Raw genomic sequence first — 20,120 nt, 5'->3', positions numbered from 1 at the left:
AAACAGGCAAGAAATGGATAAGCTTTAACAGTTGCGGAATGCGTATTTAGAAGATGATGTGTATCAGGGGCACAACAACTTTGATGTAGCTTTGTGGCTTGTTGTTCCCTTCAAGGGAACGTTGCGTGGGAAAATATTGGCAAACAGAGGAATCGTGGGTTTGCATATTGTCGCACTGGTTGCAGAAAATGTTGGCTTAAACTAGTTCTCTGAGATTTGGTTTTGTTTTGGAATCACTGGTCGTCACGTTCGAAAAAAACGACGAACGGGACCTCATTCTCTCTTTGACTAAAAATTACCTTCTTTAAGCCAACACCACTTGCCCTACCTCGGGTTATTTCTTGTAAAGCCCTCGAAACAAAAATTATTGCTAGCTGATCGCATGAATTTTGCTTTTTATGTGTCACACAACGTTTGCCGGTGCTGTTACTGATTGCTTCTTTTATTTTCTGCAGACAAGCGGTCGAGTTGACGGAACGTACCTCCGCCGAGCAGGCTAGTGCCATCCGGGAGCCACTGAATGCAGTCAACCGTCGCTGGGAGAACCTGTTGCGCGGAATGGTCGAGCGTCAGAAGCAGCTGGAGCATGCGCTGCTGCACCTCGGCCAATTCCAGCACGCTCTCAACGAGCTGCTCGTATGGATCAACAAGACCGACGCTAACCTGGACGAGCTGAAGCCGATACCGGGCGATCCGCAGCTGCTCGAGGTTGAGCTAGCCAAGCTGAAGGTGTTGGCGAACGACATCCATGCCCACCAGAGCTCGGTGGATACACTGAACGATGCCGGGCGGAAGCTGATCGAAAACGATCGTGGTTCGCTGGAAGCGTCGACGACACAGGACAAGCTGCAGCAGCTGAACAAGCAGTGGCGCGATCTGCTCCAGAAGGCTGCAGACCGGCAGCACGAGCTGGAGGAGTCGCTCCGGGAGGCGCAGGCGTTTACGGCGGAAATTCAGGACCTGCTGGGTTGGCTGGGTGACGTCGATGCGGTGATTGGTGCGAGCAAACCGGTTGGCGGTCTGCCCGAGACGGCATCGGAGCAGCTGGAGCGCTTCATGGAGGTGTACAGCGAGCTCGAGGAGAACCGTGCGAAGGTGGAAACGTTGATCGCGCAAGGTCAGGAGTACGTGCGCAAGCAGACGCAACTGCAAGTGTCGGCTAGCAATCTGCAGCACACCCTACGCACGCTGAAGCAGCGTTGGGATGCTGTCGTATCGCGAGCGTCCGATAAGAAGATCAAGCTGGAGATTGCGCTGAAGGAAGCTACCGAGTTCCACGATGCACTGCAAGCATTCGTCGAGTGGCTGACGCAAGCGGAGAAGCAACTTTCGAGTGCACCGGCCGTCTCGCGCGTACTGGAAACGATCCAGCAGCAGATGGAAGAACACAAGGTGCTGCAGAAGGACGTTTCGATCCACCGCGAATCGATGCTGCTGCTAGACAAGAAGGGCACACATCTGAAATACTTCAGCCAGAAGCAGGATGTTATTCTGATCAAGAATCTGCTCGTATCGGTGCAGCATCGCTGGGAACGGGTGGTGGCGAAGGCAGCAGAACGCACCCGAGCTCTCGACCACGGTTACAAGGAGGCCCGTGAGTTCCACGATGCCTGGGCTCAGCTGACCACGTGGCTGAAGGACACGGAGAAGACTCTCGATACGCTGGCGGAAGAGACGAGCAACGATGCGGTGAAGATTAAGAAGCATCTTGAGAAGCTGCGCGAAATCCAACGGAACCTGCAATCGAAGGAGAGCCTGTACGACAGCACGATGCGTAGCGGCAAGGGTCTGATGGACCGTGCGCCTAAGTCCGACGAGCCGGTGCTAGTGAAGATGCTGGGCGAGCTGAAGGACGCCTGGAAGCGCGTTTGCCACAAGAGTGTCGAGCGGCAGCGCAAGTTCGAGGAAGCGCTACTTCTTTCAGGTCAGTTTGCCGACGCACTGCAGGCTTTGCTCGACTGGTTGCGCAAAACCAAGGCACGGCTGGCCGAAGACGGGCCCGTGCACGGCGATCTGGATACGGTAACGACGCTCGTCGAGCATCACCGGCAGCTGGAGTCCGACCTGGACAAGCGATCGGCGCAAATGCAAAGCGTAATGAAGACCGGACTCGAGCTAGAGCGCTCGGATGAGACGCGTGAGACGAGCAAGCATTTGAAGGAAATGCAGCGGCTCTGGGACGACGTGCAGGAGCTTAGCAACCGGCGCAAGAGTCGACTTGATGTGGCGCTGAAGGAAGCGGAACGCCTGCACAAGTCCGTCCATATGCTGCTCGAGTGGCTGTCGGAGGCAGAGCAGAAGCTACGCTTTGCCGCTGCCGCCCCGGATGACGAGTCGCAAGCCAAGGACCTGCTGGACGTGCACGCTAAGTTCATGAAGGAACTGCGCGAGAAGGAGTACGACAAGGAAGACACGATCGGCCTGGCCAACAGCATCCTTGGCAAGGCGCACCCGGATGCCATTCCCATCATCAAGAACTGGATATCCATCATTCAGTCGCGCTGGGACGAAATCTCGCAGTGGGCCATCAGCCGGCAAACGAAGCTTGAACAGCATCTGAAGGATCTGCAGGATCTGGACGAGTCGATCGAGGAACTGCTGGCATGGTTGGCTGGACTGGAGGCAACTTTGCTGAGTAAGTGTTGACGCTTCGCCTCGAGTAGCGGTGATGCAATATTTGTCGACTTGATATGTCTAATGAACGCGTACTCATTTTAGATCTTGAAACGGAACCACTTCCCGACGAGATTCCGCCGCTCGAGGTTCTGATTGCGGACCACAAAGAGTTCATGGAGAACACGGCGCGCCGCCAGGGCGAGGTAGATCGTGCCTGCAAGCCACGACAGCCTCCGCCAGGTTTGAAAGAAACACGCAAACCATCCCGTGGTGTACTGAAGACACCTGTGTAAGTACCATTTCCAAAACTCCAAGTAGATCTCTCACGGAACTTACCTCCAGCAGATTTCATGAACATAGACCGAGTTGTTTGCTTGCGTGTTGTTGTTCATTTGTTCTTATGATTAACTAAAACCAGTAAACTTTAGTTCGGCATCGATTTACTAAATTTTGAATGAACAAAATCCGTTTGATTGTTGCATCGGAGTGTGTTTCCATTCTGCCTCAAAATAACAGTAACTCGTTATGTGTTCAACGCGCACATGCATCCGTGTGTTTATTTGTTTCGTTTATACACATTTTGATTTTTTTTTATTGTACTTAACACCTGTTTTATTATATTTTTTCGTTCACCATTATTTGTGTGTTTGCGTTGGACAACAATTCCACGAACCATTCAAATATGTCCCATCCCCGTACGAACCATCCACCCATACCCAACAGTCGCGGATCCCAGGCCGATCTTCGTGAGCATTCCCCAGACTACGGCACCCTAGGACGCAAGCAGAGGTTTGTTTTACGTTTTTGGTTGTTTGTGCTTCACTTTTCTCCGTTACGTTTCTTATTTTTGAGTTGTCATAGCTCTACAAACAATAATGGTATATTTTATTATTATTTAGAGTCTTTAATTGAAAAAAAACAACCATGAATCTTTAGCCATTGTTCTTTGTAAAAGCTGTGCATATTATATCTATCAATGATGGCATTCATGGAGCCTATATTATAGCGCATTTCATATTCATTTGTGTCAGTGTGCTCCCATCTTATCTTAATGAAGCTAGCATGGCATGATATCATTGTGCTCATAAGTTTTTACCATCGTTGCATGCACCGTGTGTCTTTCACTTCATCATTTTCATATGTTTGTTCTGTTTGTTTGCGTGTATTATCTTTCTTTCTCGCTTCCTATTGTTTCGCCTTCTTCATTTCGTGCAGCTTCAAGGGATCGCGTGATCAAGGTCTCAATTCACGTCGTACAAGGTGTGTATTGGTTAATGGGTTCTTAGCTCTTAAGTTGGTATTTGTTTCTTTGTTTTACACGAATAAGCCTCAATAGTTTTCCTCAATGTTTCGTCAAACAAATGTCATGACATTTGTAGACACTTAAACTTAAATTGTGTCTAGTATTCTAAAGTTTTTCATTTTGGTATATGGGGAATACGGTTATTTAAACATTTGTCTCATTCCACGTTTCACTGTTCAAGGGTTATCAGGCTTCTTCTTCGCTGTATACGTTATTGTACATACATTTTCATTCGATTTCGTTGCATGCTTGTTGTTATATATATCTTTGTTTGGTTGTTTTTTTTCTTTTTCTTATGTACTGTTCGCCGTTATGTATCATCGTCGCTGCCGTTCTGAATTTATGTATGCTGTATTATTATGTGTATGCGTTTGCCTGGCTGGAAATCATCTATGTGAATATGTATTCTGCGGTTCGAAATTTCCAAAATATGCTGCACTCGACGTCATTTTTGCCGCTGTGTGTATGTTTTTGTGTACATTGTCATGCATCATCGTTCATCGTTCGGTACTGCCGAAATGGGAAAAATGAAAATTCAAATAATGATATAATTGGAAACATGGCATACCAATATCCATTGTGTGAATCGTTGCTCCTCTCCATTGCCACCGCTGCGTGCACACTTATGTTACGAATATCCGCACAACGACTACTACCACCACCAGCAGCCGCGTGAGTCCTGGACGCGAAACGCAAACGCCGGAGCGGGATCGATTGCCACATTACGGTCCACGGTTTTCGCCAAGGTATTGTAGATTAGTTTTGTACCGCTCTAGAAAATTGTCGGTTGTGGTGAACCACTAACACATCCTCTTATCGTACCACATAAACATTCGCCATTCGCATGATCATGGTACTCATCGTCAAATAGAGCGAGCTGTGGCTCCTATACACAGGACATCATTTGTATCATATTGTACACATCATTTATCTCACTGCATGAAGCGTTAGGCTTACCTTAGAACAAAATGCTAACCGTTGCAAACATTTCATTGCAGCAATCAAGCGGATACGGAACTCCGGTCGCCACGTGCCAAGCTGCTGTGGGAGAAGTGGCGGTACGTGTGGATGCTGGCGTGGGAACGACAGCGCCGCCTGCACGACCACTTGCTCTACCTGCAGGACGTGGAGCGCGTCCGCCAGTTCAGCTGGGAGGAGTGGCGCAAGCGCTTCCTGAAGTTCATGAACCACAAGAAGTCGCGCCTCACAGATCTGTTCCGCAAGATGGACAAGGACAACAATGGCCTGATACCACGGGAGGTGTTCATCGATGGCATCATCGGAACAAGTATGTACTAGGGATAGTTGTGTGCGGTTTAGTGCAATGCTCACTTGGTTCTAATATTAATTTTCTTGCACCTGCAGAGTTCGACACATCCAAGCTAGAAATGGGCGCAGTGGCCGATCTGTTTGATCGCAACGGCGAAGGCCTGATCGATTGGCAGGAGTTCATTGCGGCCCTGCGACCGGACTGGCAGGACCGTAAGCCCAAGACCGAAGCGGACAAGATCCACGACGAGGTGAAACGGCTGGTCATGCTGTGCACCTGTCGTCAGAAGTTCCGCGTGTTCCAGGTTGGCGAAGGCAAATATCGGGTATGTCTCGTTGTGCAGGCTGCGAAAAAGCAGCATGTATCTAACAAAAGCAAAAATGTAATACGTTCTCCTACTCGATGCCCTCTAGTTCGGTGACTCCCAGAAGCTCCGCCTGGTGCGTATCTTGAGAAGCACAGTCATGGTACGTGTCGGAGGTGGCTGGGTAGCGCTCGACGAGTTCCTGGTCAAGAACGATCCTTGCCGAGGTACGTACTGTCATTCCATCACTCTTGTTTTCTTTTTTTACTTTTACACGTTATTTTAGCGTGCATTTAGGTTAGTTTTAGGCATAGAGATAGATAAGATTAGTGCAGCTGAATGGTGAAAAACATGACAAATTCAATCTTACCATTTATTCCTTCGTTAGAGGATAATGGAGCATTACTCGCATGCTTCGTTTTAAAGTAGGCTGAAGAGAAAGTCAATAATTAATAATTATTTTCAAAACATCAAATTTTCAAACTATAAAAAGATGCCAATAAGAGGTTTCATAGGAGGACTCTTTTACATTCGCTAATTCTCCCAGTTCTAACTGCTGGTGCAAATGATTAAACATGAATACAATAATGGTGAGCTGTGATAACACTTCCCCAAGTGCCCTTCTCAAACCAATCTATAAAGTAATGCTTTAATGCAAAATTTTTGACACTTTCAAAAAACAATCTATAATATTAACGGGCGAAGTTTTTAATCCACGAGCTACTTTAATATCGCCACTAAGCGTACAACAAAATAATCCATGGTCGGCAAGAACGCAAACTTCTGTTTATTAACAATTCTACTTATCCCTAAACATCGCGGGAGTTTCATGCTCTTATGAAGAAGCCGTTTCTGTATTCCTCCAAAGCTAGCTCCTCCCCACCCTTTTACTATAACGCCCGGTGTCCTATGTTTTGCATGCCTTGTGACAACACTGGCCCATCTCTTTAAGAGATGTTTGTAGCAGTTATACCAAAGAGAAACATTTCCTCTTTATCTTGTGGCTAACCACCTTTGCTTGTGTCTAGTTTGGATGAATCGTGTTTAACAGTTTTTTGACGATATAAAGCAACGGTTTTGGATGCCTGAAGCTCATTTAACAAATGGTGCAAAAGATCAATCAAATCAAAACTAACAACCAACAAGGAATCATGAACAACTACTAGTACATCAAAATTAGGTTAATTTTCGAAACAGATGCTAAAACTTTGAAGAGCTAATGAGGTGTTCTATACATGTGCAATAATTTCGCCTTGCTAACTAGGAAATGTAGCATTCCACTGCACTTTTCCATGCTCAACTGCTTTTTTTGTTCTTCGTGTGCAAGCAATGAAAACTATACTAAATACTAAATGAAGTGCATTTCATATTGAAATATTTTCAAACGCATCATTCTATCGTCGCTTTCTGTGCAACAAAATCTTCCTTTCGCATCCACTCGGAAGGTGGACGCCGTTCATTCGTCCTTCTCATAGTGTGTATGTGTTTTTATGTGTGCGTGTGTTTTTTTAACGTGCTGCTGCCGTACTTGCCTCATCATCGTACCTATCCACCCCTTGCTGGCCGCGTGGTGATTCTAACAAACTAATCAACCAATTTCTTCCTTCTTTTCTTTCTTTTAACGCTAACATACTCGATACTCGCATACACACCATGAATCCGTTCCTTTACGGCTCGCAACCGTCAATTATATTGAATATTAAATAAATACCAACATATTCGTGAAACTACATAATAAAACATATATCAACATCACACCAATGTCACCGTCATAACGAACACACAACACTGCCAACAAACACACATCTCAACCATCATCTCATCCTGCGGATTCGTCTGCGTCGCGTCCGGAAAATTTGATAAATGGAAACACCACAAATGGTTTCGTTAACGCGGGTGACTGAATGAATCCAAACATGGAAACCATGGCGCGCTAATGGGATTTTGTTAACTTAACTGACCGCTTTTCCATGCCTTATTTTGATTTTAATTTCATTTGTTATAAACTCTGCTGCCTTCTTTTATTATGTTGGCCAATGTTTTATATTTTCGCGCGGGCGACGGATTGCTATATTCACCGTCGCCCAATCAAATTGCGTATGCTTTACACTTTCGTCCTTATACGGCAACAGTGGCCCTGGTATTGCCACTACCGAACCCGAACGATCCCCGCCAGCACGAAGCCTGCTGTCCGTTGTGTAAGCAGCCTGAATTACTAAGCCTTCGACAGTTGCTGATGTGGCAGCGGAAGAAATTTCAGTTCGCCGACCACGGTGGCGGAGGCCCGCGGTACATTTTTCTCAACGAAAAGGGCCACTGACAGCGGGGCGGTCAGTGGTTGCCTCTCGTCGCCATGCGGAGCCAATAGTCTTTTCCAATTTTGTGTGCACTTGCCGAACGCTGAGACTTTTTAGTGTTTCGTCGTATGTGTGTGTGATTGTGTTTTTCTATCTTTCGTCGCTAATAAGTTTGGTTTCGGTTTCTCTTTTGCCTATGCAATGACTTATTTCACTTCGTTTGAAACACTTAAATCATTTTTTTCGAGTTCTGTGTCCGTTTTGTTTTATTTATTGCAATATTTTTTTTATCGTAAATTTTGTTTGAAAAGTTTTAACGTTTTGATTTTCTTTTTCTTTTGCTGTACGTATCGTGAATGTTGTTTGTTAACTGTTGTAAAAAATAAAGAGCAGATTTTTTGTAGCTATATCTTGAAAAGAAAATCGTGAAAATATACTACTCTTTGTCTGAACGAAACGATGTTATTATCAATCGTCAAATCTATCATTCATACCAGTCTAAACATGTCCACGCCATGACTATCCTGGTAACAGGAGTTCAATTATTTTGAAGTGATACTTTCCAGTACATTCAATGCAGTATCTGTTGACATATGGCAACTATACCTTGAGTATATTTTTAAATCAATCACCTGGTACACACAGTACGTTTTGCACTTTTTCCGATTTCATTTTTTCATCACTCGCACGAACACTAAACATTACGTTAAACTTCATGTTTTACACATCGCACTTACAACTTCACACCTTCTACTGTTTTATCGTCACATTTTTTTTTATCGTGAGCAATATTTCTATACTTTCTAAATGCTTCTTCTAATTGCTAAGCAAGCTTTTCGTGTTACGTTTTGTTGGCATCTGTTTTTGTTTATCTGTGTTTGTTTTTATTTTTGTTTTACATTGCTTAATTTTTATCTTAGTTTTTAATGTAAGTTGTTTGACTGTTGAATTTTGTAATATATTTTAGCGAATATCATAGTTTAGTTTTACGCTGAATGTCAAAAAAAATTTTCTAGAATATGTTGATAATGATATTATTCTTTTTATTTTAAATGAAAAATTATGTGCATTATTGGTTCAATTGCAATTATTAACTTATTTTCAAGCTTCCCGTTTGTTTAGTTAATTCTTTCTTTCGCATTGTTTGTGAGAGCCTACTATTTTCGTCATTCATTGTTTGCTTCGGCTAGTACACAAAATTGGAAGAAAGAGGAACATAAATCGAACGCGAACCAAACTCATCAAAGGAAGAGTGAACATGAAATTTCATCCCGTTTGCCACAATTGCATATCATATAGCCTAAAGGCAAATTCCTTCAAACATTTCGGCAACCTAAGCTTACCGTTCACATTATATATAGATGCAGTTGTACATCTATTGAAAATATAACTCATACATCCATCCAAACCATTTCGCACCCATAAGTTGCCCTCGTCGTTTTGTTTCTTAAGTTTGTGAAACACATGCCGCGTTTTGAGTTCCTCACCTGGTGTAACGCACATACTTTTTTATTAGTTGGTACCCGTAGAGTGTGTTTGATAAGTTATTATTTCAACTGCTGAAGAAATGTATACGTTAAACAAATAATTGATCGGGTTGAAGGATCGACCAGATACTATAACTATACCTTTCTTCAGTATTTTAGTTTTAAGTTTTAGTGTTAGTATCGTATTGAGTTGATTTGTTTATTTGTGTTGTTTTGTTTATTTATTTTATATTTGTTTGTTTTTCTTTCTTTTAAACGTTTTGTTTTGTGCTCCATCTTTACTCCCAATATAAATATTATATATCCCTTCCACTGGCTTATAATTTACCCTTTGGTTACATACATTTACATTCGATTTGATTTATTCTTCATTCCAATTTCACTTTCTTTATTTTGGTTTTTGGTGATGGGTACCCAATTTTTCGTTATTATTCTTGGTCAAAAATTATTAAACGATCTAACAAAATTTGCATTTCAAAATCTTTCATTTTCGGAATTCTTTTCTTTTCTCCTTCTTACCATTTTGTTTTCTTTCCTATCAAACCCCCACCAAAAACAATCATTTCCCATTACGCTCAATCGTCCTTTATTTCACTGATTATCTCTGAACATGCTGGACTACTCGTAACGCGATGAACGATACGGACATATTCATCCCTTCTTCGGCTGGACGAATTATTCCGACGAATAATATCATTCTAAACCGACTACGTGTGACCTTTTGAACTGACGCGATCCCGATCACATGTGTGCTGGTCGAATTGATATACAATTTATAATTAATCAAACTTACCTGACCCCTCAAATTGCTCTCCCCTGCATTCACGCATTACATCATTCTCACTCACCCGCCTCGTTGTAATGAATAAAATCGGAATTCAAAACCACAAATTCAAAACCGAAATAATAGCCAAGGGACGCACAAACATCGAACTACGTGAGCAGTTCATACTAGCCGACGGTGTGTCGCAGTCGATGGCCGCCTTTAAGCCGCGTATGTCTGGCTCGGCCGGTTCCGGATCGAATCAAACCAGCTCGCCGATACCAACACAAGGTCCTATTGTGAAGGTAAATATTTCCCTCTATCTCTCTCTCTGTCTCTCACTCTGCTCCTTCTTATTCTCTCCCAGTTTCTTCTCTCATTGGATGTGTCTTTTTCTTTTTTAATGTCCACCAGAATTGGAAGGTTCCGTTTTATTTTATCTCTTGTACTTGTTGAAAAATCCCTTAACCTACCCCTAACACTTTTTTTGAATTTTGATCTTTTCATACGTAATTTGTGTTTCGACGTGGTTCTATGTTTCTGTTTTGCACAACAAGAACTTATGTTTGAATAATTTCCCTACTTTACTTCTGTTACTTTCTTGTCTTACTCCCATTCTCTATCTATATCTTCTACTGTTCCATTCCGTTTTTCTTTTTCCTCCTGCAAACGATTATTCGATTTTGTTTCCCGAGTGCACATTCCCTACACCGGATTCTCTGCAAAACTTGACCAGATCTCTCCAGTCTCGAATTCTTCATACGTCTCTTCCTTTTGTTCGAACGAAGATCTTCTTACGCCCTGTCCACATAACTTGTACAATCACCCGTTTGTCAGTAGTTGGGAAAGCATTACGGAGACCATAGAATGACTAGATCACAATCACCTACGTGCAAAACCTGGCCCGGCGGTGGCGTTAAACTCGCCCCCTCCTGTCCACTGTAAAACCACTCGATCTCTACTGGTGTGGGTCTCGTAACATATCGTTTCACACGTTAGGTTCTCCCAGCCGAGGCAGATGCTGTTTTCGGTTTGATTAGTGTATATACCACCGTTCTATAGTTTCTAGCCGTTAAGTGTAGTCTACAGATTTTGTAATTTTCGTTGTCTCAAATCCTTTCTAAATGGTGTCTTCCTATGTGTTTTTTTTCTTCTATCAACTATCAGTATCTAAAATAACAATCATGAATGTTGCGAGGATTATCAATGAATGTATTCTCTCGCTGTACACAATGTCTATATGTGATGGGTAAAACACACGTAACGATATCATCTAGGTGATATTTGACGTGAAAATTTGGATAGTTTCATTCGGCTTTTGATAAATGAATGCTAATTCATTTCACGTGTCGAATCCCATACATCCTTATTTTTGTCGATAGTTTATGAATGCAATGTTTTTTTGTTTCTTAATTTTTTGCATCAACAGTTTGTTTCATTATTCTTTTTCTTCCATGAAATACTCCTGTGTATCGTTTCGAAAAATTCGTTTTCCCCCAAACCATTTGGTCGTGTTCTCTTTTCTTGTTACCTTGTTTCATAAAAAATATTGTCCCATCCCATTGAATGATCCTTTTCCGTAATCTTCTACCGATCTCCCTCACTTCCCGTCAATCCCAATTTGCGAAAAGGTACGTATATCGCGTGTTGCGCTTGGATCGTACAGTGAATGTCTTAGACGACGTTGATCGATGTGTGTTGAAATGCAATTGACTAGTTTGAAATTGTTCGATGTTGTTGTTATTGTCACTGTCGGTAGTTCCTTTCGTTTGGTACAGTTATCTTTGCACATACAGTATGCGAAGGATGATGCATTTTGCGAAGTATCGATGAATGTTTTCCATTGCACCACCTGCCTGTCCTAGTTTCTTGAAGTTGCCTGTTTTGTTGTTTTTTTTCCTCTTACTGCAGCACCTTGCGATATGAGAGTATGTTTTTATTTTGATACTCGGGAATGTTTGAATGTGTGTTTTCTATTTATTTCATCATCTTTCATCGGTTTAGTTTTTGAGTTGGATTTTTTGCATGTCTTTTGTTTTCTGTTGAGTGATTTATATTATTATTTCAATTTCATTTCTTACGGGGTGAAATCATGAGTCATACAAATGCAAGATTCACCACCATATCGTCATTGCTGGTGTCCTTACACACTGTCTCTCTACCTCTCTCTAACACTGTGCATATTGCAACGGCTCCGTCGAGTGTGCGTATAACCGGCTATACACGCACTTCTCGTACACCACATCACACGGGTGTGCTTTACATTGTTTCTCGTCGATTGGATTGTCGCTCTCACAATCTGTCAGCCATTGTTTACTAAAACCACATCTTGCATTGCATACGATAAGAGTATAGCAACAACATGCATTTTCCCCGATTTTACCGTGCTTATCATACGAGGGCTCATATTGCCATGCATCTCACTTGCAATATTCTTCTTCATGCTCGCAACGAAATTCCGCTGGAATTGTTAATAAACAGAAAAGCTATAGCACTGACGAAAGGCTACACGCTGATCCCTACGCTGCTAAGTCAAGCGTGGCAATATTGTTGGTTTCGTGCAACATAATTCCGCCCCGGACAGAGCCTGATAGAAATGAAGAAGGAAAACAGTAGCTAATTCAGCTCAGGTGAAATGTTATCCAGCATCAGGCTCTCACGGCTTAGTTGAAGCGTTATGAACAGAGTAAAAAGCATAGTAAGCAAAGTAGCTAAACTAGGAGAACAAGGACGCGAACCGAGGAATACTGTAGCCTGTTTCACAAACAAAAACCAAAACCTCGTGCAATTTTTCCAGCTGACGAACATTTGGCCGAACTGATGCCAATCTTCGAGCAGTTGCGCGCTCAGGGCAATCTGCCCTGTACCTACCCGTTGCACGTCACGTCCAGTGGGACCGCCTTTATCCGTGGCGGCTCCCGGTCGACACCGCTCAGTCCACACGCCCCTCACTGTCATCCGTCGACGCATTGGGTAAGTCAGTTCCACGCCAGCTCCCTGCCAGTCTGCCGCGCCATCAGGAAGATAGACCAGAGGGCAACGTCCTCACCGTCGTCTGCCATCGCGTTGTTTTCGTTTTTGGTTATTTATTCGTTTCGTTTCCCAAACACATCGTAACTATCGTTTCGTTATCGGTTTTTCAAACCTTGTTAGCGCCCTCTAGGTGTCAAGTACAAAAGTTCCATTTGATCTAGATCGTTGTAACTGTGTCTCGGGTGTATGTGTGGTTTGTGTCTCCGGAGGAAAATCGATAATCGTAAATCCGTCTGGAGGTCATCTGTTTTCGGGACGTTCGCTCCACCTGTTCCACCATCATTTCTCCTCTTTTAACGACCCCCGGACCTTCCTCTTCAGTGAATATTTTTCCTGTACATTTTACTGACCCATTTCTTCCTGCTTCCCGTTCTGCGCAACGCCCACCAAACGCCCAGGTACGCGAACGTTCGGCAAAATCGATCTCGATGTCGCGTCCTTCACGCTCATCGCTGTCCGCCTCGACGCCCGATTCGCTAAGCGACAACGAGAGCGGCCTCGGAACGCCAGGACGCTTCCAGACGCCGAACCGTAAAACATCAGTGCCAGTTAGGTAAGTCTTTCCACTTAAAACATCTCCCTCCTTTGGAAGAAATGTTTTCAACATGTCGAATTGATGCTTACACTTTCGAGAAGCAGCACAACCCCATGGTTTGCTTTCTAATGCATTTGTTTTAGCCAATTTCGGAGTCAATATAAAATAGAATAAACAAATACTGATCTCACCGATGGCTGCCTAAACCGAAACTTACAAGATAAATCAAAACTTATCCTAATTTGTACAATTTGTTTCACCTGAACACACTCAAAGTGATCCGTCATGAATAAGCTTAACTAAAATGCACAAATTTAATTATAATCACCACTACCTTTTTTTAATCAACAAGTATCAACACCTAATGATTCGATTGAGAAATAGTTTACGCGAAGTCATCACTCCGTTTATAGAGTTGAAGAGCCACAAAAATGAATTGTTAGGTTCGTTCTATGTATGTTAAAGAAATTGTACCTTTGATGAACATTTCTTACGGAATAATAATTTCGATCGATCAACTTCTATTATTCAAAATCGTTCCATAAAGTTTAAAGGAATAGTGATAGAATTTGATTTTATGGACAGACTTTTATTTTTTTTTTCAACTTTTATTTTTCGAACTCCATCCCTAAAGTTGACCATTCCTGCAAAGAAATGCAAATTTGTGTTAGTGAATCGAATCGGTTTATTGCAACCAATTGATTCCTTCTATGTACGAGCTAAATTAAGTTAATGGAAAGAGGAAAGAAAACAACATCGGTGTATTTCGATGTTTGCGTCCCTTCCCTTGTTGTTATCTGAAATCGATTTGTCGCGATTTCTAATCGTCCCGATGCCGTTATCGACTCTCCAGCAGATCTCAAATGACACCGGGTGGCTCGAGGGCGAACTCTCGGCCCAGCTCCCGGCCGGCCAGTCGCGCCGGCTCGAAGCCCCCATCCCGCCACGGGTCCACGCTGTCGCTGGACAGCACGGACGACGCGACCCCGTCGCGCATTCCGACCCGCCGTCTCACACAAACGTCGACCCCGCGGCCGTCCCGACTGTCGGTTGGATCCGTCTCGGGTCGCACCGGCAACACCACCACCACCACCACGAACGGGGTCTCATCGAGGACGGCTTCCGGGGCCGCATCGCCCGCTCCCACGAGGTAACCATCCGGGGAGGCGCACACATATCTCCGTCCACCTTCAACCGTTCTTCTTAATTCGAATATGTCATAGATGTTAATATAAATTTTACTCTTCTATCCCTCCCACTCACATCAACACCTCTAAATATCCCGCACCATGCCTTACTGACTGCATCGCCTGCTGCAAAACGACACGGAACCTACCAACCTAACCCGACCTAAAATTCAACCTCAACCAACCGCATCTGCGCATCGCTCACTAAATCAATCCAATAATTTACAAAACCCTCAACAAACACATTGACGCAACTTAACAACTCATGGCTTGTGGCGGTTTGCTGCAACTACTCGCTTGGATGCAACAGGAACGGTGGCATGAGTCGATCATCCAGCATACCAACACTAATCGGACTACCAAACAGCAGGTAATTATTCCTACCAAAGGAGTGTGTCGAATCTCGGTGAAAGTGTTTCGAAACGGATTGCACCAGCTCCACAGCTCCCACACTATCTCGTTTCTCTTTCTCTCCTACCTCCTTCCTAACTGTTTACTAACCGAACGATTTGTTTCCGGACCTTGTAACGCTATAGTCAACCGCGCTCACGGATACCGGTTCGTCAAACGTCCAACGTGTCCAACTCATCGTCAGCGACGGGGTAATTGTTGCAGAACAAACGGGAACGTCTAGCGTCCCGGTTTTGTTCCGTTTCGTTTCGTTTTGCCAACCTTTAGTTACTCTTTGTGGCTAGTGTGCACAACACCTGCGTGTTAGTGTTTCTGCTTTCGTCCTTTTTTCCGGACAACGCGTTGTCGTTGGCACAACCTCCAAATTATTTGGCGTGTTTTGTACGCTTAGTTTGCTTCCTCAAAGTTTCGTTGCTGATTAGTTTTACGTTTTATACATGAAATTTTGTTACATGGGCATAAACCCCAAAATGTTTTATTCCATACCGAATACGGTTGAACCGATGAACGACAAACTGCATGCTTTTCCAATTTCTCTTATAGTATTTTCCATACTGCAAAGTGATCGTTATGTTTTTGCTGATGAGTTGAATGATCTATTGCTTGCTTATGTCACTAACTTGTTTTAACAAACCAAATATTCTAATTTCCAAATGATTTTGTTTTACGTTTCACATTTATTTGTGACGACGTTGTGTCGCAATGTAATTTGATTTTCTATTTAGATCTTATGCATCCTATTGTTTTTGTTACAACAACGATTGTCAGTGTGAAAGCTTATATTTCAGTTTTGTTCTTACTGAGTTAGTTGTTGCTTTACATATCACATATCAGGTTCTTTTTTCTAACGTAACGTTCTTTTGTTTGTTTTTCCCCCCTGCAACACGCACCGATCAACAGAAAAACGAGCGGAGCATCGACGCCTTCCGGCATGCAGACGCCCCGCCGAACGTCGGTAGAACCTGGCACGCCCGGCAGCACGACGACCGTGCCACGGCCGGAAAGCCGCAACTCACGCGGGGCAACCCCGAGCGAGAAGCGGGCACCGTTTCGGTTGTAAGAAAACCCCCACCCCTTTCCCCCGTCAACCAGTGCCACACAGGATTAAACACAAGGGGAAGGTGCAGCACAACTAAAAGGCGGTCGGGTGTGTGCAAAAGTATTAGGAAGTGAGCCCCAATAACGCCAATGAGAAGAAGAGCATCCGCATCGCAACGTGTACGTTCGTGGCCGGTGGAGACAAATAACACCACCTCCCCCCGGTACACCCAGAGCCATCGCTATAATCATCCTGATCGAAAACGAAAGTAGAGCATTAAGACACGAACGAACCAATTCCAAGCGAGGCCAAACAACAATCGCCAAACAAAAGTGTGCGAACGTTCTTCTCAAGGCACAGAATTTTTATGCAATCGATCTACAGTCATAGGAACAAATGAAAGTCTACGATCGGACGTAGAGGATACGAGCAGCAAGAAGTGAAAAGTTAAATGAAAGCAACAAATAAGAGGGCTACTTGCAGGGTGATAGAATTCTTGGTTTTCTATCAAATTATTTTTGATTCTTTAACAGTTTTGAAACCAAGCGCCTTCGCATTACAAAAAAAAACCATAGACCACAGAAGGTTGAACCAGTGTAGGAACTAAAGTCAACAGTGCATTGTGGGGGGAAATGCCAGAAAATTGTTAACAGGAAGTTCTAAACTAGGTGTTGCCAGTTATGCCAGAGCTTTTCTTTGCTGAAAACGTTAAAGTAAAGTAGTTGTGAAATATAACTAGAATTCGTATGCTTGGAAGCAAAAACATACATCTGCCCGGAAGATCATAGTATTGCGTCGTTTGTGTGCGGGGTTTGAAGGTAAAAATCGCCAGTTTTACCTTCACCGAAGCTAGGACGACGCCCAAGGAGAATAGCAACAACGATCCATCCGGCACAAAACCCAAGCATCATTCCGTTTATTTCACGAAGCAAAATTATGCCTCCGACCGTTGGTTTGGCATTCTTCTGTTTTGTTGTTTTTTGTTCTTGTTCATCGATTTTATCGATGCTTTTCGTTTCATATTTTTATGTTCTTCACTCTTTAGCTATCATATGAAAAAAAGGAAACAAATCAATTATTTATTGTCACATTAATATTTTTTCGTTCTATTCCAATCCTTGATCCGATAGGACTCGGTAGAAACTAAACTAAAACACCAAATCGCAAACAGGTTCTTGAAAAAGAAAATCGCGTCGCGCAACGAGACGGAAAAGATCGCCAGCTTTTCCACCGTTTGTGGTCGAGTTTCTTTTTCAACGGTTTCCAAGCGATAGTTACATCGGACGACATTTACCTAGATAGGGAAGAAATGAAGGAAACATTATCGATCAGGGAGGGAAGGAGATAGCCTTTCGTGTGAGGTTCCGTTGCTTTATCTGAAAGTCTAGATAGAAAAGAAAATGCGCGCGGGATTGAGAAAATCGCCAGTTTTTCGATTCCGCGCCGAATGTTAACGAAAGGTTACCCCCGAGCTTCAACTAGAATCTCCTAACCTCTTCTTTTACCGTGCTTGTTAACTACTCGGTACGATGGAAGAATATTTATTACCGAACAGAACAGAGTAAATATTCGAAAATGAATGCATTGGTTCTGCTAGGGGTTTTCTTGTCTCAAGGGAAAACCCAAGATGCAGCGGACTGCCGTGAGCCAAACGATGAATGAACGACAGCTGGGCCACCGAGAGCCATTATGATGGAAACGTTTTGAGAAGGACAGAGTATTGATTTGTTTATTGTTTTATTTTCTTTACGTCTTAACATTCATGCGTCTTTATTTGTTTTTTTTTTACAAAAAATCGTTGTTATATACAATTTTCGCAATCGATGCGTCCCGCGAGGCGAACGGAATGCCGCTGAATGGGCACGGATGTGGAAAGCATCTGTCCCCGCATACCCGGCGGCTTCCTTCGGTGTCGATTTCAACAAACAAAAAAGTCATTTAGTCCTTAAGCGCAGGGTAGGGAAGGAGCGACGGCGAAGCAAGGAAAGCAAGCGAGCAGGAATTAATCATTAAACACTAATAAAAGTAATTACGCGCGCCGTGTTCGATAAAATATAGTAACAAACGTAGTGATATAAGCGAGGGCGATCCGGACGGCGACGGACGATCGAAAAACGACGACTAACTTCACAAAGCTAATGATTTTCTTTTCCAATCGCGCCGATTGTTCATTATCTTTTTTTTATATAATTGGCTTTCCCTGCGTTGGTGGCAAAGTGTAACGTCGAGCCCGACTATAATTCCATTTACAATTGCTGCGCAACCGTAAGGTTTCCTTTCCCCCCGCAAAATTAGCTCCCCCTTTGTAATTATATACATACACTTAACTTTAAACCCTAGTACATAATCTCGTAGCGCGCTCTGTTGTTCAGTAGATTAATAGATTTTTTTTAGAAAAAACAAGAAGAAAAAAACAAAAAAATACACCCACACCCAATTGCTCTCCATTCGGAGGAAATAAACGATTAACTCTAGCTTATTTGTAACTGTAACAAACGAAATTGACAGAAATAAAGAAAAGAATTAATCTAACCACCGCTGTTTTACTATTCAGAATGCAGTGAAGAAATTGATCAACAAGCAAATAAATAACAGATTGAATCGCATACGGATTTGTTTAACTTTAACGATGGTAAATAAAGCGATCGTCAATTTTCATAGACTTGAGATGATCTCGAAGTTGGTCAAGGTTAGTGACGATCGTTTGTTTTGATTTTAACGATCATTTATTTCGACGAAAACGATTGACGAATGCATTCGAAAATCAACGCAAGACGGCAGATCGTTAAATAAAAAAAAAAAATCCATATGCGATTTCGATTTAGATTTAACCTGACTCTGAATTTCTGACCTACGACATTGCACTCATATCCACAAATATTTGAATGGCGTCTCGATCGATGCTGATTGGTCGGTTACATACAGCATATCCATCGCCATATGTCGGCATGGTGTGGATCTATGGTGAGTAATACTTTCTTATAGAAATTGTTTAAAGTGTACGGTGGTTCAGCCCTCTTGCTCGAATGAAATTCATAGTTCGTGGAACCACTTTCACAAAAAAAATTGCCATTCAAACGAAAGCCAATACTATAGGTTTAAAATTGTCCATGTGCTGTTTCAAAGGGGTCGTGGGCCGCATGTTCGATACCTCTGGCTTAGGAGATTTATTCTATCTTTCTTCCTGGAAAAAGGAAGGAAGAGATGCTCGAAAAAAAAACTTCATTTGAAAAAAACAAACCTTTATTTTAAATCAGGCATTTAAAGTCGCTCAAGAAACAAATAAATTATTTTATTGTTATTTGTTACTGCTTAGCCACACAGAAAATTTAACATTATCTAAAATTATTTCAAACAAAAAAAGAAGAAAAACAAAAAAATATGTTTTCATTCTTTCTTCACTTGCTTCCCATTACTTTCTAAAATAAAGTTTTTCCACTCATCATTCGCGCGTAGCCTGTATAGTTTCGTATCGTTACCAGTTTTACAGAAGAAGACAACGAAACCTGAAGACTGTCCGATTTTCAGGTGTCCGACCTTGAATGTCTGGCACTGTATATCCTGTCAATCCTGTATCCCAGACCAGCAGAGCAGCCCATACCAGTTAAATCAAAGCGATTTCAATTTCATACAACAAAGAACGTAGATCGCGAGAAGGTGTATCTCAACGAAAAACATGCTTAACTCTCTTTTTGATCTTTTAATTCTAATCATTAGCGAAGCCGATATTCGATTGATTTTTCCGTTGATTTCTCCATAAAAAGCATGAAAACCTAGACCTATGCGTCTTGTGGTCACTTGAAAAAAATTTGTATCGTTATCCATCCAAATGATTTTCCTCATCGCAGACCAAATCAATCAACTGATTTAGTAAT

At 42.8% G+C, this 20,120-nt stretch overlaps 1 protein-coding gene across 3 annotated transcripts in view; it reads left to right on the top strand.

Annotated features, from left to right (window-relative positions):
- LOC131259492 (dystonin) overlaps positions 1-18,813 on the top strand; it is a 113,130-nt gene extending 94,317 nt beyond the window's left edge. For 2 of the 3 annotated variants that reach the window (XM_058260995.1, XM_058260997.1), the window contains 12 exons: positions 456-2,635; positions 2,719-2,905; positions 3,832-3,876; positions 4,588-4,665; positions 4,918-5,207; positions 5,285-5,514; positions 5,603-5,720; positions 10,188-10,345; positions 13,472-13,626; positions 14,465-14,758; positions 15,106-15,165; positions 16,107-18,813. In XM_058260995.1, the coding sequence (XP_058116978.1) occupies positions 456-2,635; positions 2,719-2,905; positions 3,832-3,876; positions 4,588-4,665; positions 4,918-5,207; positions 5,285-5,514; positions 5,603-5,720; positions 10,188-10,345; positions 13,472-13,626; positions 14,465-14,758; positions 15,106-15,165; positions 16,107-16,266 (3,955 nt within the window). In that variant the 3' untranslated portion in view covers positions 16,267-18,813. Of the gene's footprint in view, positions 1-455; positions 2,636-2,718; positions 2,906-3,831; positions 3,877-4,587; positions 4,666-4,917; positions 5,208-5,284; positions 5,515-5,602; positions 5,721-10,187; positions 10,346-12,837; positions 13,014-13,471; positions 13,627-14,464; positions 14,759-15,105; positions 15,166-16,106 lie in introns of all 3 variants that reach the window. The other variant, XM_058260996.1, reaches the window with a different exon arrangement.
- The last annotated feature ends 1,307 nt before the right edge of the window (positions 18,814-20,120 follow it).

This window comes from Anopheles coustani, chromosome 3, assembly GCF_943734705.1.
Source record: "Anopheles coustani chromosome 3, idAnoCousDA_361_x.2, whole genome shotgun sequence".
NCBI classification, from domain to species: Eukaryota; Metazoa; Arthropoda; class Insecta; order Diptera; family Culicidae; genus Anopheles; species Anopheles coustani.
The sequence above is the reverse complement of the archived record's forward strand: the minus strand, read 5'-3'. Positions and strand labels throughout refer to the sequence as shown.